Here is a 27282-nt window from a genome sequence, read left to right on the forward strand (position 1 = left end):
GACATATAGGATGCTTTTTATCCCGGAAAATTCATAGTAACCGTGGGATGTGTGAAAAACTGAATGTCTATGTAGTATTCAAGTGATATACGGGTATCAGTATGTGAGTGTATGATCCACTTCAATCGGAAATTGGCAGTTCTTAGAAAATCACAGTAAACTGTTTCACTAAACTCCCATAACATCGCCCGGTGTGAAGTTTATGGCTTCACAAACATCACTCTTCGTAAACACGCAGTGCTATTGTTATTCGGTAATCTATAGCGTTTATGGCGTTCAGAATGTGTATAATAAAGCCTCCTTTTAGGTGTTTATGATTTTCTGGAAGTAGATGAGCAATATCATCATTATCAGCCTGCTTTAGGGGGCCGCCAGGCCGCTGGACCAGGCATCCCTCTTTACAGGAAAGGTGATAGAGAGCCTTCACCGATAACGCTAACTATGGGCCTCAAAAGAAGGCTCACAGCCATACAGGCGTCGATGGAACGAACTATGCTCGTAGTATCACTACGTGATCGAATCAGAATTGAGGAGATCCGCAGAAGAACCAAAGTCCCCTACATAGCTCAACGAATCGCGAAGCTGAAGTGGCAATGGGCGGGGAACATAGTACAAAGAGCTGATCGACGTTAGATGCTGGGATGGCGACCCCGAACTAGAAAACGCAGTGTTGGTCGACCCCCCACCAGGTGGACTGACGACATCGAGCGAGTCGCATGGATTCGTTAGATGCAAGCATCTCAGGATCGTTTTTTTTTATTCTTTACAAGTTACCCCTTGACTACAATCTCACCTGATGGTAAATAGTGATGCAATCCAAGATGGAAACGGGCTAACTTGTAGGAGGAGGATGAAAATCCAGCTAATTTCGGTTTGTACACGACATCGTACCGAAACGCTAAATCGCCGCTAAAACGCTAAAATGTCGGTACTAGCCACGGCTGAAGGCTCCCACCAGCTAGACGACCAATTAGGAAAACCTTAATCGGCCCAGCCGGATATCGAACCCAGGACCAACCACTGCGCCACGGAGTTCTAATTTGTAAAAAATAAAAAAAATGTAAAAGTTTACGATGTCTCAGAACCGTATTAAAGAAAAATAACTGAACAAAAAATAACTTTTTCAATATACATTAGCCGTGATGGCTTTGGAAGGTTAACTTGGTTACAATTCACTAGTTCCTGGATTGTCATAATACTAATGTACAAAGTTTCAGTTCTTAAAATGTGGTAAGTAGGGCTATTGCAGGTCCTTGGTCCATTACTTTACATGCAGCGTTTAGTCGAGCGGCGGGATCTTTGCCAACGTAGTTTCATTGCTTAGTAATCTAGCACTGCCAGTTAGAAGAGCTTTAGAGCTTACCCACTATCTATCTAAAATGACAGGAGCGGGGGCTGCATAATGATATAGCGGGAGCTTACGCGCGTAGCCTTTTAACCGACTTAAAATATGAGGCACTCAATTCTCTACCAAGAACCACAAAATATGGGAAGTTCTAGGAGTTTAGTTTGTAGTAAGTTTTTGTATCATGTTATATGTCGTATTTTTTAATGATTTTTGAAGAAATTTTTAAAAGTGTAACTCTAAAAATGAAGTAATTTCCATACAAACTTCACCCCCTTCTTATTTTATTTTAGCAATAAAAAATATATTATAACCTGCTCCATATTAAAGTGTCAAACCGAGCAAAAGTTTTATTTGAATTCATTCAGTAGTTTCAGCGTGATGCCCGAAAAAAAACATGGACAGACAAAAAATCGAAAAAAAAAATATTTTGAGCTTCAGCATCGATTACTTAATGCCCCCCTACAAAAAAATTCAAAATATCTTTAATGTACAGAATGTAAAAAATGTACCTTTTACAGTTTTATTATAAGTTCTAGATGGCGCTAGTAGTCCTTTATGCTAACGTAACGTTAGGTGTTACAAATGGTATAAGTAAAATCTCAAATTGTGAATTAATGTATAGAATTTGACCATTTTTATTATAAGTATAGAAAATAAAAAAAACAGACTCTTCAATTTTATTTATTTTAAGTTCTAAAATTACCAAGTAACTCTAATAACTACAATTTAAAAACAACCCAAACCGTACATTTCGTACAAACAGATTTTGAGGTGTAAAATAATGTAGGCAACCTTTTAAGCGGAACTGTGGAGAATTTGCATTGAAAACTCCGTTCAAAGAGGTTTTAAAACAGAAAGATAAAATCACTCCTGTGTAAACGGTTCTTTTCTACTCCGCATTTTCATAGTGGATTTCATTTGAATTTATTAAAAAAAGCATTTTAAAATTTACTGAAACTAAAGTCAAAGCTTTCAAAATAATTATAAAAATGCAGATCCTCTTCAAATTGCAATATAACTTTATGTAGGTGCCCGAATATATTATTATTTTTAGTTCAATGTAGGTGAGCCAGTCACCTGTCACCAGATGGGCTGGCGCAAAGGATCAGCCTGGTTGTCCAGCGCGGAATAGCAGCCAGTGTGCCATCATTCCACGTGGGCATGATTTGTGTAGTTATTAGGATAAGTTTGCTTAAGTTCCTTATTGTATTATTTCTCAATATTCATTATTATCATCATTATCAGCCCATTTCAACGACCCATTACTGGCCAGTCCTTATACTCTCATGGACGTAATGACCACCACACTTCACCAAAGCGATTTGTTGCGTTTAGGGTGATAATGTTTACATCTTTAACGGTTACTATCAGACATTAATGGCAGTGACCGAAACCGACGGCTTAACGTGCTCTCCGAGGCACGGAGGTGTAACTCTACCGACTTCAACTCCGGTTTGGGAATTTTTACTGAAAATATATATAGAAGGAAGAAAAGCTCCCAGTAGGTATTGCTTGACCCGACCCAGGATTCTTACCCAGGACCTCTTGGTCCGAAGACTTATATATGAATAATCACTTAACCAATGAAGCAGTCTATAAAAAATAAAGTATTTACCAGGGCAAGATTGCAGCCAAAAGAGGAATACGAAGAAGGAAGAAATCTCGGCTGCGAAACATAAGGGAGTGGAGCGGCATAAAGACAGCCGAAGAACTTTTCCGCCTAGCCATGGACAAGGAATAGTTTAGAAAGCTGACCTCTGATCTTCAATAAGGGAGAAGCACTTTAAAGTCTTTAAGCACTTTAGAGCCGTGATAGCCCAGTGGATATGAGCTCTACCTCCGATTCCGGAGGGTGTGGGTTCGAATCCGGTCCGGGGCATGCACCTCCAAATTTTCAGTTGTGTGCATTTTAAGAAATTAAATATCACGTGTCCCAATCGGTGAAGGAAAACATCGTGAAGAAACCTGCATACCAGAGAATTATCTTAATTCTCTGCGTGTGTGAAGTCTGCCAATCCGCATTGGGCCGGCGTGGTGGACTATTGGCCTTACCCCTCTCATTCTGAGAGGATACTCGAGTTTAGCAGTGAGCCGAAAATGGGTTGATGGCGACGACGACTTTAAAGTCTAAGAAGATAAAGTACTTTATTTTGTATATATTTACTATGTATATTACTTTATAGTTTTAAAGGCCTTATACATATACAAAAAATGCCTGATGAAAATACATAGCAATTTCTTTTTAAAAAAATATAAATGTAAGGCTATTGGATATATTGTAAAAAGATTCTTCTGTTATGTTATAAGAAGCTTCACGCCAACTGACACGATTGTTTAACGCAAACTTTTGGGGTTCGTCTCTTTTGCGTTTAATCACAGAACATAGAAAACGCTAAAGCTGTCGATTTAGTTTTAATCCTAAAATAACTCCAAGAGTTTCAAACTTGAATATTTCATATAAATGCTCGGTAACGAGGCAGACGTATACGTACAAAAATGGACAGTGGTTTTATTTTCCTTGTAAGGTTTAAGAGAGAGAGACAAATATCTTAACATGGATTCACTGCGCGAGATGTTTATTGTGTGGCAGAGTAACTTAACTAATATATATTATACTAATATTCTTTCTATGTCCCCATGACACTTTTGTTGGCAGCGTCTTCGCCGGTGAAGACGGGGTCCCCGATATTTAACGTCATCCGGGTGTAGGTTTTATAGCTCACGACGTTGATGCTCCCTGAATGATACACTCATGCCAAAAGACCCTTAGAACGGCCCTCTAACGAGGTCCGAGAGCCCGAGAGGGGACCAAGAGGAGACGCCCTTAGAGAGTCGTTCCGCCTTTTCTTTTACTACATCTGTATAGCCTTCGGGCCCATAAGGCGCTCTGCGCTCGTCCACAATCCCTGGTAACGTCGTTGCGGTCTCAATAACGAGCCTACAGGACTTACACAATGAGGAAAAAAACGAAAAAAATAAACATATATGTAGTAGCAAGCATTCCATGTTCCTCTACTATTCCGACAAAGCACACGTCATATTACGCGTACGTCATGTAGTCCTCAGTTCGTAGATATATTTATTATTTGCAGGTCGATGAAATTATTATAGTTATGATTTATCGTCCCGTTTCTCGGATTCGCTGTGGGTGAGAGATCATTACCGACTCTATTTCGGATAGTACCGATATTGTTTTTCATCGTTATGGAGCTCCATATCTTCTCTCCTTTCCTCTTTATGATATTAGTGTAGCTATTCATTCCGCGTGCTATATTTTTTATATTAACTATAGTAACAGGGTTTTTCACGATTTTGTTGTAGATTAAACCGTAACACAATTTATTCGGGTATCTGTTTAGTTCAACATTATATAGCGGGTAACGACAGAATTAGTGGACCGTGAGCCTGCAAGGAGCTCGGGCTGACAAATGTTCAGTCAAAATGAGGAAGGTCTGGCTATAGGCTCTCAGTCTTAATATTCACACAAATATTTCCACATTAATTCGAGTAGTCGAGCTAGTTTATTTGAAATAGGTACCAGCATCATGCTAAATTGGTATAATATTTGCCTACATTGTAACCACATATGAGGTAGAATTCATATGTGCCAAAACCACGTCACTGACATGCGACCAGTGAAGAGAAATATGACAACATTTCGTCGAAGTTCTCCTAGTCCCATCTGTTGGCTGAATTTTGTCGATTTCTCTTTACGAGAATATCATGTTGGTCGCATGTTAACGCTACATATCACTATCATAAGCCGGTCAAGTGCGACGTCAGACTCGACCGAGGATTCCGTTCAAATCATTCTACGAGTACGTCAGAAATCGAAAACTACACGAGCTTATATCATAAAACAAAAAAATAATTATTCAAATCGCTCCAGGCGCCTTCGAGTGATCAGGTAGAATACTTGAAAAAAAAAAACATTTCCTCCTTTTTTTGAAGTCGGTTTTCTTGAAAAGTTATTTTTCAAATTCACTGTTGTCGGTGGTCGAAGTGTATGCTTCGACTGACTACCATACACTACCATTATAAGGTACCTTATTAGGTGCCTTACAATTAATCGTTCTGATATTTTGCTGTTTAGAACGAATCAAGTATATGTCGGCGAGTGAGTTATTTAATCGGTTAGCAAAATCTACGTTAATTATTTGATAATATTATAATCAGGTTTTCATATAATTGGGTTTTAATTATTTACTGTTTAAATAAATAAGACTGTGAAAGATTGATCACGTGACTCTTGTCCAATAGCATTGCGTCTAATATGGCGGGTGACCGGTACGCTTAACAGAGTGGGGCACCCTGCCTCCACTGTAGTCTGCGAGTTGAGCATTTGTCGTCTTCCATTTGTTAAGTATAGTGAAATAGTGATAGAGATGTAGAAATTAAGTAGTGAGTCAGTGAATATAGTGAGTGAGTGAGTTATCGTCCGGTCCGGTTAGTATTGCATTGTTAGTTACTTAGCTGGGAGCCAACGCGAGCGGAGATGGAGAGCATTGACAGTCGTAAAGGGGCCCCTCAAACCAACTGACATCAGTTGCAAGTCTGAGATCCGCTCATGCTTGACTACCTGCTCTATGATAGATAACTTTGGCTTACATGTGATGGTACTTGATCAATATTGTAGTTAGAGGGTAGAACTTTATTAGTAAGTTATGCGGTCGTTCCGCTAACAATCGATAGTGTTACTTTGTGTATCTGCCATCCTTGACACGTAAAGCTTAGAACCTGTTGTCAGAATTAGTATTTAGTCTTTTTCCCCGACATATACAATATTTCTTGAAGATATGGCAATAAGGACGTGTGGGTTAAGATGTTTCATATGAAGAGGCAATACATGTGATATTAAAATCCATTTCTCGCAACTTCCTACGTCATATAATATCATACAAGAATTTTCGCTATGCCTTGTCAATGCAGGCAGGTTATTACATTTCATACGATATTAAAGATGAGTAAATATGGCATATGGCAATACAAAATAAGATGAGCAGATATCAACAACAAAATTGCAAAATATGAAAAGTGTATTTGTTTGTTATATACAGCATTGGATTCGTATGGAAATTGAAGGTATACTTTTTGGGTCAGCCTGTATAATGTCGCAGCAGCGATACACTCACACAATAATTGTGTTGTTTATTTTACTACCCGCTAATGATTGTTTTTTTTTCTTTTCTCTTTTTGTTTGTTATTTTCTTTTTTAATATTGTATAAGTAATATTAGCCAGTGCACAGTAAAACCAACGGTGGTATGTTGCATCATGGATAGGCTTAATTTAAATATGCATTCTGATTAATAAATAAAATAATCAGATTAAAGAATAAGTCTCGCTATCGTAGATGTAACTTTACTGTGGTAGAGCGGTAGAGTGACTTATTCTACATCGGTGGAAATAGCATTACATCTTCTGAACACCGAAGTGAATGATGAATGATCTTCGACACAGAGAACTTTGGGAAACTCTGTATGCAGTTTAAGCTTGGCCCGATTTGTGTATTTACAGATTTGCTCAAAATTGTACCCTTCGTCTTTTGTGTTCCAACATAGTTTGTGTTGAGCCCTTAGGGTAGGCAGTGCTTTTTTGCATCTATGAAGTGCACACCACTGAGCCTATGTGGTCTCGAACCGCGAGGTCCTTGGTTCGAATCCTGGGTATATATGGGAATCTGAGACTTTCTTTCAGTTAAAATTTCAGCTCTCCGTATTCCCTCTCCAATAATGAAGGAGGCCTGTGAAATTTAAAAATCAGCTTTGTTGGTAAAAAAAATTCTAAAATATTAAAGGATTTATAAATGGTTTTTTACCTACCTAGATTAAACGTAGCTCAATACGACAAGTAACGAAGAAATAAGAAAAAAATAGAATATCTCGTAAGCAAACAATCATGAAGGCAACAAATGTTTTGAATCCATACTCAGTACATATAAATAAAATTGATTTCTGTCTGTGATTTCAAGATAAGTGTGTTCTCTGACTATCTGTCTGTTTCTCTGGGCTAATCTTTAGAACGGCTGGACCAATTTAAACGAAACTTCGACTGGTACATAGAGGAGTTTATTGAGCAACATAGCTGCTTTTTATTTCGTAAAAACTCACGAGTGTTCGCGGAGTTTATGAAAAAGTAAATTTCACCCTAATAGTAAGCTCACGCGCCTGCATCGTGTGTTGGTCGCGATTTCTATGGCATCATGCCGATTCAGTGGCTAGAATAACGAAGTTGCAGGCATCCGCTAATAGAAAATATACATTGATAATAAATTTGACTATTTACATATTTTACCTGGGCACGTTTCCCCTCCTTCCTGGGCGGCGGCGGCAGGGGGTCGATATGCTGGGCCCCCTTGGATGGCTTCGGCTCGTCAGCGGCTTTGGACGTGGACGCTCCACCAGAACCCGACGCTCCGGACTCTGACGCCGACTCTGACAATCAGATTTCACTTGCGTCGAATACTTATAGATAACAACATCGACATTACAAACCAAAACATTTCATAATAATTAAGGTAATCTTATAGAGCTATTAGATGTTAATATTAGGTTTGATCGTTATGATATTTGTAATTTTTTCGCATGACATGAAAAATAATTTAATTTAACTTTTAAATCAAGTTTGAAACGTGTCAATCAGTATGAGTACAACAATAATTAATCTGCGTAAGTTTATAACAGCGGGCTTAGATTGCAAATATTAATATTAATAAAATATGACGCGCGTAATCCTGCCTCACATGTTAAGCCATAGATTTTATACACAGTGGTTTCACAAGCAGTGCAAAAACAGTGGCGTAGCTTGCCTTATATTAAAATTAGTTGGGGGGGGGGGGAGGGGGGATTATTTCTTTAGCAGTTTTTTCTCCAAGAAGCACCAGATTCAGTGAGATTGTAAATCTACAATTTCACTTAATCTGTTGCTTCTTGGAGAAAAACTTGGTGCAAAATGTATAGTGCAGACGCGTGACTGGATTAAACGCGTTATACAAACGACGACCAAAGAGATAACTATAAATATTTAAAGCGCGGTGTAATTCATTAGCGTCGAGCGGGACCATCAGCGGGGTATTCAAAGTATTCCTATTCATACATATCAGTGGCGAAGGATGAAATTTAGATAAAGGATTTTTATATGTAACCCAATGGGAATCGGCTTGTAGGAACCCTTGTCGCTGATACTTACAAAACGTACTCGTAAGTTTAGTACGCTTTACGCTCCGTTCTAACTGTCACTTGTGCCTGCTCTCAGGCCATTATTTTATACTCCATTCTATTGGATCCTCTATGTTATGATGGACGAGTAAAAGTGATCTTGCAGAGACCTTGTAGAGATATGCTTTAATATAGAATTGCTTATGATCGGTGATAAATGACGATCCCTACTTTATCGACTGTCAAACCACCATAGCTGAGAAATGACGGTGTTTATCATTCTACCTCACCCCTCTGTGATCGTCCACCATCGGCAATGGTGTAAAAAAGACAAAAAGAGCAACAAAAAGCCTCAAAGCGAAGAGATATTTATCACTATTTGAATAAAATTTGAATAGATACATAATATTTAGAATTCCCTCTGTTTCGTGTACGAGTATACTCCACAAAGGCGTAATGTTAATGCCTACATTGCCTGGTAAAAGTTTTTTTTGCGTATATTCGCTTCTTTTATGCGTTGGAATAAAACAAAGATGTAGAATTACCAGTAGCAGTATTAGCAGACGCCCCGCGGTTCCCGGTCCCGTGGAAATATGGGTTTAAATACGACTATGTTGTGACACTCGCAAACAACGTGGCTTATTGGTAAAATATTTTTTAAAATACAATTAGTAGATTCAGAGACTACCCCTACAACCTCACAAACTTCTCTTTTTATAACATTATAAAATAAATAGATTTAGGATTATTCTACTTGAGAAACATCACTTAACCAGCAGCACTCTTGGGATTGCCTTACGGTAGGTAAGCAACTTGCATCATCTTTTAGGCAGGTATTGTTAAAGTATCTTGTGTGCTGTTCCAAACTATGGTATGGTATGGTTTTACTCGCGTGGTTCCCGTTCCCGTAAGAATACGGGGATTATAAAGCCTATAGCTTTCCTCGATAAATGGGCTACCTAACACAGAAATATTTTTTCAAATCGGAGCAGTAGTTAGATTAGCACGTTCAACTAAACCAACAACTCTTCCAGCTTTGTAATATTAGTATAGATTTCATATATTGACTGATTCCCGTGACGTTGTCCGCGTGAAATGATTTATGTAATCTAAGTGTTGTAATAGATTAGAAACCTACGTTACGCCAAATTTCACAAAAATCCTTGCAGTATGTTTTACATAGTCGAGTACCAAACTTACAAACTTTCGTTTTTACTATAATCCTACTAATATTATAAACGCGAAAGTTTGTACGGATGTTTGTTACTCTTTAATGCCGCTACTACTGAACCGATTTGGCTCAAATGTGGAATGGAAATAGATTTTATTCTGGATTAAAACATAGGCTACATCCATCCCATTCCGTTTCATCCCGGGATAATCCATGGTTTGTCAAAAATTAAGTTACACGTAAGAGTATGATAATTGTCACTAGCTCTAACGCGCGGCGTCACAGAAACCGTAAAAAGACATAAAATGATGACGTCGTTCCTCAAACCAGCTGTGACGTGCGTAGGATGTCATAAAACTGCACATAAAGGCTAATTATAATCCACCCACCGCACCACTGTTAGTTGAGATGTGGCCGCTAATGTAAACGGTGGAGCAGGTGGTTAGCGTTGTCATATTTACAGTCGTATTGCTAGAGCGAGGGCCTGTATTAGACAGACACACCTCATCTTAGGAAGACTGAAAGTTTCTTAGACCTTGCTCTTTGGTAAATACGGTAGTCAATTATGGAATTGCCATAATCATCATCATAATATCAGCTGATGGACGTCCACAGCAGAACATAGGCCTTTTGTCATCATTATCAACCCATATTTGGTTCACTGCTGAACTCGAGTCTCCTCTCAGAATGAGAGGGGTTAAGCCACCACGCTAGCCCAATGCGGATTAGTAGACTTCTTCACACACGCAGAGAATTAAGAAAATAAGAAAATTTTCATGTATGCAGATTTCGTCACGGTGTTTTTCCTTCACCGTTTGAGATACGTGATATTTTTTTTTTTAATGCACACACAATTGAAATGTTGGAGGTGCATGCATGTTGATAACTATCACCTATAAACATGTGGTCATTATGACCTCAAAACTAAGACGTCCTATCCTAACGTAACCGACGGCAAAATTCTAATTTGAAGCATTAAATTTATGGCGTATTAGCAAACATTGCACTCGAGGATGTCTTTAATTATATTCAAATACTTGGCACAAATCGGCGAAACTTTACGACGATGCGGTCGGTGAGCGAAAACGTTGAAGACTTTTAAGCTATGACTCCATCTCCGTGCCTCGTAAGTGCAGTTAGCCTATATGGCTTCGTGTAATGAGGTCTTAGGGCCGAGTCTTGAATCGGGCTATGAAATTTTGATCTTTTCCTTTGACAAATTGCCAGAAGCAGCTCCGAGTTAGAAAGTTAGTGGTGTTACACCTTCATCTTTCTTTTATCATCATCATCATCATATCAGCCGATGGACGTCCACTGCAGGACATAGGTATCTTGTAGGGATTTCCAAACATCACGATACTGAGCCACCTGCATCCATCGAATCCCTGCGACTCACTTGATGTCGTCAGTCTACCTGGTGGGGGGTCGGCCAACACTGCGCTTACTAGTGCGGGGTCGCCATTCCAGCACTTTGACCCCAACGTTCATCGGGTCTTCAAACTATGGTTCTGTACTACCGGTACTTAGGACTTAGAGAATACGTTAAGTCGACCCCAGACATTATCTTAAGCATTTGATAGTGATCGTCACCGTCAAACATTATCACTGCAAGCCTGCTAACCTGCAGTGAAGCAGCATCATGGGTCTAAGATAGAAATCCTTATTCCTAAAAGAGAAAGGCTTCAAATTGTAGATAGCCACTCAAATATGGTGATAATGATGACTTCATTTATAACTACTCGGCCCAGAATGGGTGCTGTAAGCGACACAATTGTATATTTTATTTGTAAATGTTTTAGTAAAATAAACTGGCCGGGCATATAACGGAACGTATAACGTTCAAGGGAATCTGTCAGTTTTGACAGATTTTTTAATACATTCAGTTCGTTACGAATTATCCAACTGTCAACATCCCTTGCAACGATATACGTCCCGAAGAGCTCATTTTCACCGATTATTTCTGTGTTTTGTTTCGTCCGTTACAGGTGCATTTTACGAACAGAGGAAATAAATATCCGTATACTGAAAGCTTCTTTGAACAATTATTTGGCAAAACGGATTATGAAAAACACACAGAGCTTTATATATAAGCAGAAGCGTCAATAGATCTACGGTTCAAAAACTCAAAACTTAGGCATCGCTATCCGCCTGGGATAGACTAGGTATTATCGTACTTCTAGCACTAGCCCAATACAACCCTTTGCCCTACGTCTAATCGAAATAAGTTGGAGTTCAAAGGGTAGTACACTACTACTGCATTTTGTGACAGAGAGACGGGAAAGCGTCCGTATCTGCTGCCATGCGTATTTATACAGCCAAGCAGTACTACATGCACATGAAGCAGGCACGTGTTGGAGATTTTATGACGAGTCAGTCAATAAGAGATACTTCGATTGTAGGTAGTGCAATTGTTTGATTCCTTTTTGTACCAATTTTAAGGGTCCTGAAAAATTATTTACAATTTCAAATAATACAAAAACATCGCAATGCCGGTAAAACTCGCATGGCTGCGTTGCATATAATAAATTTTCGCAATGCGTAACGCTATAAATATTTTTTTTTACGAAATGATTGTATTGGAGGAATATAGAAACGATAATAAAAATCGTTTATTTCGATCGATTCGAACGATCGATCAATATCATCTAGATCAAATGTAGTCGTCTAGATGATAACGATATAATGATATTACTCGTACTATAGGTAAACTATTATGCCTTTTTGAATGCTCAGAAAGTGTTCCAAAGGGAGATTTAGTACCAAAATTTATGTAGATTTGTGAAAATTAGGTATGATAAGAGAAGCTTAAAAATAAAATAAATGTAGTCAAGATGATAGCATTGACAAGTATGAAGGGAGTATCACTGATTGAGAATCAGAGAATGTTGAGTTACAAAAGAAGGTGTATTGACTAAATTCGAAAAAAGTATGTTTAGATGGATGGTGGATGATGAATTATAGGAGACCGTCAAAACGAAATTATTAGGAGAAGGTAAATAGTTTTGGGTGTTGAAAGGAGAAGCCCAAAGCGAATGTTCTTGGATCACAGAATATTAGAATATTATTGTTAAGGAATGTATCAAGAGTACCCTAACAAATAACAAACACGTGCGTAATCTACTTGTGATAACTAGACCTCCGTAATTTAAAAAAAGCTAAAAGTTAATCATGGTGTGATTCTAGTCAAGGGCGAACTTTTCACAATGTTTATAACATAAATTTCGTTTTAAAATCTATTAATTTAAAATTATTTGTTGTACGGATAAGCGCCCAATGGCTTAAAGGAATTATATTTTTATCCATCGTTACTAAGTTAGTGGCTCTTGACTAGTATGGCGTCGATTTTTTTTTTTATATATGAAGCTTAGGACCTGTCTGTTTTAAATCATCGCCATGTTTTCCTTAACCTAAGCTTGTCTAGAAAAAATCGCGACTTAGCGTTAATACTGCTTGTTATTTATAATACAATTTCTCTTGTTTTGTGGTATAATAATTAATTATAAATATATTAATATGTCCACGCATTTCTAACTGCACCAGTTTAAAAAAAAAATATAGTAGTAGTAGGTGGGAGGCCTCGGCCGTGGCTAGTTACCACCCTACCGACAAAGACGTACCGCCAAGCGATTTAGCGTTCCGGTACGATGTCGTGTAGAAACCGATAGGGGTGTGGACCCCTCCTCCTAACAAGTTATCCCGCTTCCATCTTAGATTGCATCATCACTTACCAACAGGTGAGATTGTAATCAAGGGCTAACTTGTAAAGAATAAAAAAAAAGTAGTATTAACCGGAAAAAAACGTAGAAAAATACACTACAGAAATTCAGGTGCTAGGTCGATATATGCGGTTCAATGCATACCACAGTCAATATGATGAGGTAATTGTCCTGTCTACCGACTACCGGTTATTACGGTCAATTGGGAAACATTGGAAAATTAAGTTCCGCCTTATTTTCACCTGTTTACAAAATATGAATTAAAAGACTGGTCCAATTTGAAATCATGCGACATTCTATCGCAAATTACTGTATAATTTAGTGTCAACAGTGTTCGCTAATTTTAAACGTAAGCGCCTGCTTGTTAAACGTAAGAGCCTGTTGTGACCACAATTTGTCATTTTCTAAATGCTGCAATTTTGTAAGTCCATTGTTATATGTTACAACCGTTTAGTATATTTTCCACGGCATACATTTTAAATGGTGACCATAACTAAATACCGTGACAACCCTTCGAAAAACGCGTTCAAAATGCAACTTTATCGTTCTTTAGCGAAGGGTTGTCAAGAAGGTATATAGCTTGGCAAGTTTGTTGGTGACACTCCCATGATATACGGGCGACGGAAAGGGGGGAGGGGGGAATTTGCCAAGCTATAACACCATTTGTACTCTTTATCTATCAGTAAAAACTTTTGTAATATAACCATCGTCTGTAATAAACACACACAAACACCTAACAGGACTAGCAATGTTAATTTGATTAGAGTGTAGAACAAAGTAGAACTCAAAAGAATTTCTTCGTACGCAAAGAGCCTTTAGTGTTATAAGCTTGAATGTTTAGCAATAAGAATAGGAAGTAGTATTTTACAGAATTGCTGTTTCGCAGAAAAAAATATCAAAAGCACGTCGCCGTATACGAAGATGCTTACTTACTACTCAATAATAGGTATTTTATAATGCACCTTTTCTGCAAAACTAAGAAGAAATAGATCTTCTTCGGCCACAAATGCTCCTTATCTCTGTTCTACAGCGAGCTGTAGGTACATAAGCGATTATAACTGACATTCGTGATCACCGATCACGATCGAGTCACAATATGGATATTCTGTGATCCAATGCAATCAATCCACTGTACACAAGATCGATTTGAAGTGCAATCGAGATTGATTGTTACCTCTGGCCTATGAAATTCTCGTGAGCACGTACCGTTTCACACTTTTCCTTTTTTACCATACCCCAGTTGGTTTAGTGGTTAACCTATGAGGATTTGGATTACGAGGTCATTGATATGAGTTTGTTTTTCATGTAAGAAATTGTAAGTGAAATTCTAAGCTCCTAGAGTTCGTTGACCATAAAGTAGTCAGTCCAGGACATTGTCATTAAAATCTGTTAATGGTTGTTTAAGAATGGAGTTTGGAGGATCATATAAGAGGCCTACAACATCCTGTGGACGTCCATCGGCTAATGATATTGGTGATGATAAACTCTAAACAGCAGTGCAAGCAGCGTGATGCGTAAAACTTCAATAAACCTTGTCCCATAAGAAGGAAGGCGGTCCTTTATTTTGGCTCATAATGACATACCTCTCGGAGCAGGAACTTCACGGACATATTCAACGGTCACCACTTCGTCAGGGGCCGAGGAAGTAGAGGCCACGGGCTCGTCGGAGCTGTTCACCTGCATCCTGTAGGACACCTCGAACGCCTGGCCGACTGTGCGAACGATTTTCATGGCCTGGGTCTGTGAAAAAAATGCGACCTTAAAATTACTTGGTCTTAAAATGCGTCTTCTAACGAACTTCTACATTAGTAAATGTTTATTTTTATTGTACTGTATTGACATCTTTGGGGCGCTGCGGATCGCTTTAAAACACTCCATACTAAATACGGCAAAACGATGACGTCACCGAATCGTAAAATTATTACATTAGTATGGGTTGTTTGACAAAAATTACAAACACCTTTGTTATTTGGTGGTGGTTTGGTATTTCATACTTCTTTTGGAAAATGTCAAATTGAAAATAAGAAATAAAAGCTATGGTTTTTCATCCAATTACCTTATATCATCCCAAATATCTTTGAATTTTATACATTAACGTATCTATATGAATATTAAGTGTCACTCGAATCAATATATTCAAAAGCACTTAGTCATATAACCAAATGCCTTATAGCCTCTAGAAAATTTATATTACCTATATTATTATTAGCCAGGGTGTTCTAACCACGCCGTTCCATTGTGGATTGGCGGGCGGGTAGGTACTTAAACAGCAATTACTAAAACTCAATTATAATGCCTCCATTATTACAATTTATTGGAAATAGATAAATAAGTAGCTGGCGATATTACCCAGTTATATTAGTTTTGGCATACGTTGTACGTTAATACGTAATCAATTGAAACTACGTGATTTCTTGAATAAATATATTCAAAATACGACAATAATTCTTAAGCAAGGAAATCTAAATATAGGTGATTTTATTTACCGACATTTTGCTATTTGTTATTCGCACTTCGGGATCACGAAGAGCTTACGAAGCCAAAATACGAGTATAAACCCAGTATGTATTTAATACTTTTCCATTAGGAAAGGTTGCTTATGTCAGCTTTTGAAATAAGCTGAAAGAACTTCTTGCACAAGCTTTATTATATCCATGCCCTTGTCTCATCTGAGACTAATTTTTAATGTTCTAAACCAATGCCAGATCTTCATGAGTAAATATCTGGCATTTGCTGAAGCACGCCACTCTAATACGGGTTATCATTGTAATTATTATCATCATCATCATTGGCAACCCGTATTCAGCTCACTGTTGAGCACAAGTCTCCTCTCAGAATTAGAGGGGTTAGGCTAATAGTTCACCACGCTTTGAAACCGCGAATTGGCAGACTTCACATACGTAGAGAATTATTAAGGAAATTGAGGATGTTTTTCCTTCACCGTTTGAGATACAGATATTTAATTTAAAATTTATATTTTAATTTTTAATTAAAATTTATATTTTAATTTACATTTCTTAAAATGCACGTAAATGAAAAGGAAAAGTTGGTGGTGCATGCTTCGCACCGGTTACGATCCTACACCCTCTAAATCGAAGCAAAGGTTCATATCCACTGTGCTACAATGGCTTTCTTATCTATGGAGCTACGGCTGCACCGCTACATGTCCTCTCCTAGGCACAAAGTAACACTACCAACCTCCGAATCCCAGGCTCCTACTGAAAATCTTACCTAATAGTAAAAAGAAATTTATAATTTTATAACACATTTGCTCGTAAAGTATCTCTTATTTCGCCAATTTCAATATTGTAATGTATCTCATTACGCACATGTGCCGTAATGTAAAGCATAACGCACATTTACTGTTTATAAGACCTTTATCATCAGCCTAAAAACGAACAATACTTTTTTAAATCTTAATTTTTATGTCAGAAAAGTGCTCAAGATTTTATAAATAAAATTAACTTTGTGAGATAAAATATAAAAAAGAAACATTTAATTCTCTAATTTTAATAATTTAGACAATAAATAACCATTTATCTGTAACAGAAACACAAAAATAATAATCTAATTTATTAGTAATATTGGCTGTTTTTGGTGCATTTGCCTTTGCAAAAATGACAAGCACATCAAATTGTCATCATATGGAAAAGAGGCAAAGATGCAAATTAATTTTCAGAAATTGTGTTCAAAGTGCGTTTTGATAATTACAGCCTCTGCTTCCATACTATTAGCTCTCGCCTTCGTCACGAGCTTGCAATATCCCCTCGGCTGTAATGTTCAACTTACAGCACTTATATCATAATGTACTATTACAGCCTGACTCATGATGATGAGGTCTGATGATCTCATGACCTATACGTTATCCATTTGACCAATGAGGCAGCTCAGGATTAAAATAAAGGTATATAATGACATCACAACGTTACTGAAATTGGATTTTTTTTTTTCAAATTGTAATGTAATCTCTTAAAAGCTAAGTTAAAGCACTTATCTAGTTACGCCGAATGAAATCCCGAGGAAGGCTCAACTGATTCAGATCTAAATTCCTTTGTACCCATTAATCTTAATTAACGTTGATTAATTAACGTGTTTGATGATAAATCTACGCGTCTGTTAGTAAAGCATCTATAGGAATTATGTTATAATGCTGTTTAATCTTTATATTATTCGTTTATCTAAAGAAATTCGCACTCAGTCAGAATGTTATACCTTTTAATTTAAAGCATAAACCAGTTGTAACTTGTAAAGCAAAGCAAATGTAACCTAAAAATTTTCAAAATCAATAACTCAAAATAATCCAAATAGGTCATTTATAAAATACTAGTGGACGCCCGCGACTTCGTCCGTGTAGATTTTAGCTTTTCACAAATCCGGCGGGAACCATGGATGTTATTATCATATAAACCTTCCTCTTCAATCACTCTATCTATTAAAAAAAACCGCATCAAAATCCATTGCTTAGTTTTTAAGATTTAAGCATACATAGGGACAGAGAAAGCGACTTTGTTTTATTTATACTATGTAGTGAAGATATCTATAATTAAATTAAAATGTAATTTTCGTGCTGAAGCACATAGTTCGAAGAGCTGATGGACGTTGGGGTCCCCGCATTACAAAGCGCAGTGTTAGTCGACCCCCCACCAGGTGGTCTGACGACATCAAGCGAGTCGCAGAGATTTGCTGGATGCATATTATGAACTAGCTGACGCCGCGCGGTTTTCACCCGCGTGGTTCCCGTTCCCTTAGGAATACGGCGATTATTATATATACCTATAGCCTTCCTCGATAAATGGGCTATCTAACACTGAAATAATTTTCCAAATTCGGACCAGTAGTTTCTGAGATTAGCGCGTTCAAACAAACAAACTCTTCAGCTATATAATATTGGTGTAGATAGATATACACAAGGATACAACAGTATTTCATAGCAATTTCTTTTAAAATAAATATTGCTGACGTCTGAATAAACAAATTTATTCCTATCTAAGCAGTTTTTCTACAATTTACCTTAAATATACGTCTATAACGCGATTTGACAGATATTACCTGGCCAAAGATTTAGTTTCTCCATACAAAGTACTGGTAAACACAAATCTGATTATTGTGTAAGCGTGAAAACGATTGACGTATTACACATGAATAGAATAGAGGAATATTATATTGTATGTTCACATTACTGACGAAAATGGTGCGATGATAAATGATGTGACGCCTTCAGAAAGAACAACTTTTGCGATAGGGGTATGACGGGTACGACATGATAAATTCACTCGATGGCACGCTATTGTAAAGATCTGTCGCGGTGGGTTAATATGCAACTCTAGTGTGCTCCATACTTTCTCTAGTATAGAACGTTATATTTATTATATACTAGCTGACGTCGCGCGGTTTCACCTGCGTGGGATAATATATGTATAGTAGCTTTCCTGGATAGGTGGGCTATCTAACACTGAAAGAATTTTTCAAATCGGAACAATAATTCCTGAGATTAGCGCTTTCAAACAAATAAACAAACTCTTCAGCCTTATAATATTAGTTTAGATGTGTACCCGTTATACCTACTCTGTTATATGGAAATATAAATCGGTTATAGACAATTATTGTTACGTATATTTTGCAACTCTTATTCGGCTCACTGCTGAGCTCGAGTCTCCTCTCAGAATGAGAGGGGTTAGCTAACCCCTTTCAACCAGGAGTTTATTTTTTATCTCTATTGCATTTCACATTCTATCTTTATTCAATGTATCTATTACCGTGAACATAATTTGAAAAATGACGGATTTTCGTAAAAAAGTTCAACCCTTATTTAACCCCATAGGGGTGAAATTGTTGAAGTTCCGGTTTCATGTTAAACCGACCGTTTGTGGACTATTTTCATAAATATGACTAATATAATAATTTTCATAAAAATGGTAGATTTTTAGTTTCAGAAAACTACCAGTTTTATTATAAATATTATAAGTATAGATAGATATAGATAGCATCAGAAATTAGACACACATATTAGGTTTTTAATAGTAGGTAGGTAAGTAGAGATTGAAAGAAGTGGGTTAAAAAACTATCGTTTGATAGTGTTATAATATTTTTCAATATTAAAATATAAACAGTCAATAAAAATATAAATCAGATTAGTGCAAAAATACATGCGCTACGGCTTACGGATATAAATATCGAGTTTCAATATTAATTGGAAGCCGATGGGATTCATTGCTACAATTTCAATTTCCATTAACAACATTTCAATCCGATTAAATATAGGAGTGCGATTTACCGAGCTTTTCTGCAGCGTTTTTCATTTTACAGGTCGGACGTATTTTCCTTTAATCGAGTGATCTCGTCAAACGTTTAGGGCGACCACATCTACGTACAAATTATAACTGGAGCTACAGATTGTGAATTTTTGAAGATATAGGGAGTAATCTCTGGATCTACTCAAACAATTTTGAAAGTTCTTTTCAATCAATCAATGTACACCCATGTTATTTGTAAGTTTTACAGGCTACATTTTGTCCCGCATTCCCAAGGTGAAACCTCGAGGCATCTGCAAGTGTCTCAATCAATGTACTCTGTTAGGTTAAAAGGTAGCTACTTCACATGGACTTGGGCGAAAGTGTTTCTTACAATGACTGCCATATGCTAATAACAACCTTTACCTCTTACCTCTTTATAATATTATTTTAGCAAAAGCTTCAAAAGTGGATTTAAAATTAATTCACAATATTTGTCAGGACAACTTAATTTACAACTCAAACTGTAACCAAAATAAGACCCTAGAATGGAAGAGAAGTACCTTGAGTTGAATCACGCATTTGGGAACGCTGTGTGTAGGGTTAAAGGATCCTTTGACAGTTAAAAAACACTTCCCTTTTCCACTCAAGTCACTCTCCCCGCCTATCGCAATTAACCCATGAAGAATTACACAACAAGAAATGTGAACGGCTCGAACACCACGAGCATACTGAAGCCGACCGTACGACGGGCGCCTTATATCGCATGTCGTTGCCGCCAACCGATCGCTACTCCTCTCTAACTCTCTACTCTTTCCGGAAACATGTCGCGCCACCTAGCGTGCGTTGGCACGAGTCAACACGAGATCGAGGGACGTCATATCCGTCTCGGACTACTATTTAATGCAAATATGTAATGCAACGCATTATATTTTAAAGAAACATCGATACGCATTAGATCTTATACAATAAGAGAGTAGCAATGTAGTGCAGCGCTGTGAGATCTTTTAAGCTTTGCTTTGCACCTCATCTCGGTATATTATATACCTCCTTGGAAGTACAGCGCACGTATAGTGTATTTTATTATCGTCTCCCGAGTGCAAGCATCGTAAAGCTCGTTTATCGACTCTTTTCAGCAACACGTACAGAATACAGATGCGTTTATCCTCCCTGTGAGATCGCATGTCCCATCCGAGCCATTTATTCTCATATTTTCACCCCTTGTGAAAAAGGTGTGGTCAACCTTAAGGTGCGCTTACATGGGATTTTTTTTTGAGTAATTATTGCTCGGCAAATTGAGTGACTCAATATTAACTATTTAGTGGAATCTGAAGGAAAAGAATAAAATTCGGCATTTGTTTTGAACGAATGAACGAATGATCGATGTCACAGAACATAACAGAATGCATGGCTGACCTTATGTGTACACATTGTATGTTTTTGGTGTATGCAGTGTGACGCGGGCTTTGAGCGCGGCGACCGAATCAAGAAATTCCGTTACGAAAATAAACCTAACACCAAACCCGTGCATCAAGTTAAACACATTATCATATCGACTTAACTGGACAAGTGGTGTGAAACTAAGGGGCAAAATTTACTAAACCAGAAAAAGAAAAAAAAAAAAATACTGCATAAATAAATTAAATAAATAATTACATTTGCATAACTTGATAAAAAATGCTATGCAATAGCTTTGCCGCGGCAGTCCCCGAGTGTTTTTTTCCAATTTGTGTTATTTCATAATTTCGTTATTTAACTATCAATTTTAAAAATTCTTTTTTTCGTAGAATGAGTATACTTCCAGATTAGTCCCATTTAATTTTCACGAAAATTGGTTCAGTAGTTTTGTGTTAAAATCAAAATAAGTGAACGAAATTTTCCATACTATGAACTGAGTGATGTTTACGGTCACTATGCCAGGACACAGAAAAATAAAATCTTTTTAACAAAAATAAAATTATCCAACTTCAAAGAGGCATTACTCTAAAACCGAAATTTTACATCCTTTTTTTGATCGCTTTGATAACAATGCCAAAAAATATTGGCATAGCACCGCCTTCAAGTCAATTAATAGAACGTACGATGTTATTTTTCGATTTTTAGAGTAATGCAACTTTGGAGTTTGTGTTTCCTGACACGTACAATTTGTGCACCCTCAAGGCAAGAGTGAATAGGCATCTTCTAGGCAAACGCGCTTCATCTTAGTTGTAGACCGCATCATTGCTTTCCATCAGGCCTGATTGTGGTCAAGCGTAAGCCATAAAAAAAAATTGTTAAAAATATTTTTCATCTGACAAAGCAAGGGAAGTTTGCGCAAGGCATAAAATTTCATAAACATACATGTTTAATTATTCAGAAGATACTCATATAGACCAAGAGCCTGCGGCGGTGAGAACTTCCTTATTATGTAAAAGCTGAAAGTTTGTCAGTTCATGCTCGTAAACTATTACGGAGTTTACAGTGTGGTGTTTTTTTAAGTAAGCAGGTAACACCTAATGACACTCAATCTATACTAATATTATAAAGCATAATAAGAAGAGTATGTTTGTTTGTTTCAATGCGCTAATCTCAGGAACTACTGGTCCGATTTGAAAAATTATTTCAGTGTTAGATAGCCCATTTATCGAGGAAGGCTATAGGCTAAAGGTTGGGAAGTTCTTTCTACCGCTAAGCAATATAATTATTATATATATGATGATTTAAATTATGAATTCCACTCTACTCACTTTATAGAAATAAATAATAAGCTCTCTGAAGTAAATTTTGAGTTTATAATATTAATTAATATTAAATAAAGTATCTATCAAATTATTTTGTTACCCTAAGAACGAGCTTTACTTAAATGATTCTTCTTTTGCATCTAAGTTAAACCCCTAGACTAATTCCTGATAATCGCAAAAAGAACTTGTGTAGTGAATTGATTAGGAGTAGGTACTTCACAGAGATTAGGTAAATACGTAATACTTAAAGAATGGTATACACAAACTTTGTTGTTTGTTATTTCTTAAAATATTGATATATCCACAAAATATTTTGAATGTACATACAATAAAATTATTTGTTTAGGAACAAATCATAGGCTTGTATAAATAAAATCATACGAAATAGTAAAACTCAACCTACAAAGTTCGACTTTCATTCCTTAATTGAAAAGAACCACGCGGGTGAAACCGCACGGCGTAAGCTAGTCATCCACATGATTGAAAAGCGTATTTTTTTAAATTTATTTGAAGATATTGTAAATAAATATGTCCCGTGAGATATATAGCTTATGCTCGTACCGGAGGAAATAAAAAAAAGCGCTTTTTATTAAACTTCTTAGATCTTTGTATATCGAATTGTAATAATAATACTTTACAAAGCCACCATGCTTCTAACTCCATAATTGCTTACCCGTATTGCCTTTGATAAAAACATGGAGTGAAAAATTTAAGGTATTACTGGCGGACCCGATAAAAGTTGCTCTGCCAAATAAAATTCTTGCACACAAAACATGAAAAATCGCGAATTAAAAAAATTTGGGAGGGGATTGGGACAGTGGTGTATTTCAAAGTCAAAGTCAAAAGTCATAATTCATCAATTTCAATTAGGTTACAAGACTTGTAAATCGGCAGTTTATGTGACGAGATAATGGTGATCATTTGAAAAGTTGAAACTAATAATTTAAGAAACGAGGGTACCAAACGCGCCTTGCCAAATCCAAAATGAGCCACAACAACTTTTTTAATCGCCATTTTACATTTTTTTTACGGTAGGACATAGTCTGGTTTGTCAACTAGTATCTGTATGATAAAATGACGAAAGTATTGCTACCACAGTCTCTTAGACAGTGATGTCCGCGCGTAGCACACTCGTAACCTACACGTACTTACAAAACTCGTAATTTATCATTACTAAGCTCCTACACAATGTAATAAACTGCAACTTCTGTACATACGGGGATTTGCTCGTGAGCTCGAAATTACAATATATAGATGTGGCCATTCATATTAATTTATTCTTCACAAATTATACGGATTATATTGCACGCGTCTGTAGGTTTATTTCTTTTTGCATATAGAGTGCTTTTTAACAGAAAAAAATGGGGAGGCTTTTTTATGAGTTAATGGTAGGTTTGCCATTTTCTCATGAACGTTCCCAAATTACTCAAATACTAGCCGTATTTGATCAATTTGGATATTATTTAATTGTTTGAAATTCCATCATCAAAGATGGGAGTAAATTATGAAATTGAGAGAACTTTAAAATTGTGCATTTCTTGTTAAATAATATTTAAATTACATGAACATATTATACTAATAATCAAAATCAGCTTTTTTCCGCCACACTAGTTTAATATGGGTTGGTAGGTTGGAGGTATTCGTCGTTGTGACGATCGCTATCAGATGTGTGAAATCGTTAATTTTTCGCCATGAGAATTTTCTGGAAGAAAGAAAAACTCATTAATTTATAGCCCGGCCTAGGAATTGATCCAACGACCTCATGATTCGAAGAAACAGATTCGAAGCACGGATTCACGCCTGAACCACTGGATCAAAGAGACAATTTCATAATATCTATGAATGACTGAGAATGGACGTGTCCTGACAGGGCGGGCCGCTGCCACATTTTTTTCCATATCTTTTAAATATGACCAATATTCACATTCCCCTCCAACTAGTCGGGAAAGAGTGTATTAGGAGTGGGTACGACTAGACCAACGGAGCGGGTATTGAACCACCAACCCTCGGTGATGAGTCCGACCGCTCTTACCGTTGAGCTATTGAGGCTCTGAACGACGAAAGAATTCGTGACGAACGAACGAACAATACTGACAGTTTCTCGGAAAGAAGAGAAGCCGTATTTTCATAGCTATGTTTGCTACGAGGTAGTGTCTAGTAATTTGATGCGCATTTATATAAGCATATTATCTAGATCAAATTTAAAAAGTTTAACGGATGTACGAGTAGATACAGACGCGGAAAGCACCAACGGAAAATGTTATATTTTCTACTTTGGCTCAGGTCTGGTCTAGTAGGCTTAGAAAGTGACCACACTACCGACAAAAATGTACCGCCAAGCGTTTCGTCATCAAGCCATATTCGTCTCACTGCTGAGCTCGAGTCCCGAGAGTATTTCCCATAACTGAGTTTATATTATTTATCAATGATCAATTAAATATGTTCAAACAACGTGAGTTCCACAGTAATTTATGTTCTACTCTGCAATATATCTCTATTCCAAATTTCATACAAAATGTTTCAGTGGCTTAGCAGTGAAAATGTAACGGACAGACAGACTTACTTTCGCATTGGTAATGATAGTATGGAGGTATATGGATGGGATGATCGGTCAGCACAAAAAAAAAACTTTCTGTATTGACCTCCTGTCAGTTTTTTTTTCTTTTTGTGTCAACAAAACAAAAAAAAAATAGTTTAGTCGCCATACGTAAAGAAAATTTGATAAAAATCAACGTACTGTGCTAACCACTATATTGTACTATGCGCCTAGCAACGAGAGGTGGAAACTATCACAAATTCTGCGACGAATTCTGAGGAATTCTGAGGAAACAGATTTTATTTTTTTCGTCGCAAAAGCTCGCTTTGTCCAATTCATATCACTAACGCGTTATATGTGGAGTATGATTCTATAGAAATCTTGGATTCGAAATGGTTAAGGTGTTTTGAAAGGTAATTTTTTTTTCCAAGGACAAATTGGAAAATTACGGATTACGGACGGCTAGGTATATTCATATGGAAATTTTATTGATAAACCGAACCTACTACGAATTAAGTATGCCTTTTCAAATCTTCGGTCCTGTGATTCATTAAACCCATATTCGGCTCACTGTTGAGACTCCTCTTAGAGTGAGAGTTGACTTCACACACGTATAGAGTTAAGTAAATTCTCAGATATGGAGGTTTACTCACGATGGTTTACCTTCACGTGATAGGTATATAATTTCTTAAAATCCTTACCTTTCAAATTTTCTGTAATACCTTATTTATAACTTCGGATCACAATGTTATTAATAACCAGTACAACAAACAAAAATAAGATTACAACAATTTTAAGCTTCTCTTTCTTCTGAGAAAATTACCTCAGTCTTTTATCAATAAATACACGTTATATTAGTCTTTTGTATGTTCTGTTTGTGACCACCGTTGTGCCTCGGGCCTCGGGGAGCATATTGTCGGTCTCGGATATATCTTCTTACAATCACCTGCTGTTACTATCATCCGCTAATCGGCATGGATACAGCGTAGAGTGGGTCTAAACTCGTTATCCTCTTGTTATATAGTGAATAAAATAGGTAAATAATGATGATGATGCAAGGAGGGGGGGCCTGGCCCTTTTGTGGACCATTAAAATAGTCTAAAATAGTCTAGTCAGACTATTTTAATGGTATTTTAAGATATATATTGATTCAAAATTCACGGGAAATACGTAAGATACGTAAGAACGATTAAATAAAATTTCAACGGCCTTTATACCTACCTTGTTTTTTTGAATGGCAGACGACTCAATTTCGTCACTAGATTGTGCCGTAACGTTAGATTCCTTGGCGGTACGTTCGAAGCCTCCCACCAGCCACCAGCGTGTTGGGTCAAAGTTCCATATTTATTCTCTTTAAATTACGGAGACCTATGTTATTGTTATAAATATGTCAATTGATAATTTCCTCATATCTGACTGGATCAAGCTTGCGAACTCTTTTGGCTGTGACTTGGTCATTAGTTAAGGTCTAGTATTCTTTGAACTAAATGAATTTATACTACTCGTTCCATTATAAATTGCTTAAGGGGCCGACTTCAAAAATAGGAGGAGGTTATCAATTCGTCGGAATCTTTTTTTTATGTACCTATGTTCACCGATAACTCGAATACGCCTGAACCGATTTGAAAATATCTTTTTTTAATTTGAGAGGGTATGCTTTTTAGTTGGTCCCATAGAAATCAAGTCAGGATCTGATGATGGGATCTTGAAGAAATCGAGGGGAAGTTTCAAATATTATAGGGACAACTAGCATGTTTTATAATGTTTTTATTAAGTATTTTAAAGCACTACAATTCAATGATGAAGCCGAAGCACAGATGAGGGAACTCCTCATCGATTTACAGCAGTTACCTTGTGTTTGAACTCAATTAATTTGTATCGACGTACTCATTTATACGTAAAATGCTCATCATTTTACGTCTAGATAGGTTGTGACTGACAATAGGGGTCTGGTGATGGAGACGAGGGACAATTAAAGGAACTCCTCAACGGTTTACAGTAGCTACCTTGTGTTTGGGCTACATGCATTTTTATTGATGAGAATTTTACATATACTTGCAATGATCTGATAATAGGCAATTTAAAAAGCAATATAAAAACATGTAAAATATTATTAATATCAGTCTCAGTTGACTTTATCGTCTGAAAAGCACCATTTTAACAAATCATGTATCTGAGGTGTCAATCAGGCCGATAGTTCGTGATTCACAAAATCAGCGATATTCTAATACAGTATTAAGTAACTGTAGACTGATCATCCCACGGTTGTCCCAAGTTATGATCATTTGTTTAGTCTGCTGTCTATCAAACAAATGTACAAACTAGTATTGCTGCGCGAGACCAATAGCGCTGGGATTGATTATTATCAAAGAGCGGGATTTGTTTGTGATTAGTTCCTTATAAAC

General features: G+C 36.9%; 1 protein-coding gene across 1 annotated transcript in view; it reads right to left on the reverse strand.

Annotated features, from left to right (window-relative positions):
• LOC112049728 (carboxyl-terminal PDZ ligand of neuronal nitric oxide synthase protein) overlaps positions 1–27282 on the reverse strand; it is a 156153-nt gene that overhangs the window by 11567 nt on the left and 117304 nt on the right. The window contains exons 6-7 of the mRNA XM_052890616.1: positions 14975–15131; positions 7642–7781 (exon numbers count right to left, since the gene is read on the reverse strand). Coding sequence (XP_052746576.1) covers positions 7642–7781; positions 14975–15131 — 297 coding nt within the window. The remainder of the gene's footprint in view (positions 1–7641; positions 7782–14974; positions 15132–27282) is intronic.

This window comes from Bicyclus anynana, chromosome Z (genome assembly GCF_947172395.1).
Source record: "Bicyclus anynana chromosome Z, ilBicAnyn1.1, whole genome shotgun sequence".
Taxonomy (NCBI): domain Eukaryota; kingdom Metazoa; phylum Arthropoda; class Insecta; order Lepidoptera; family Nymphalidae; genus Bicyclus; species Bicyclus anynana.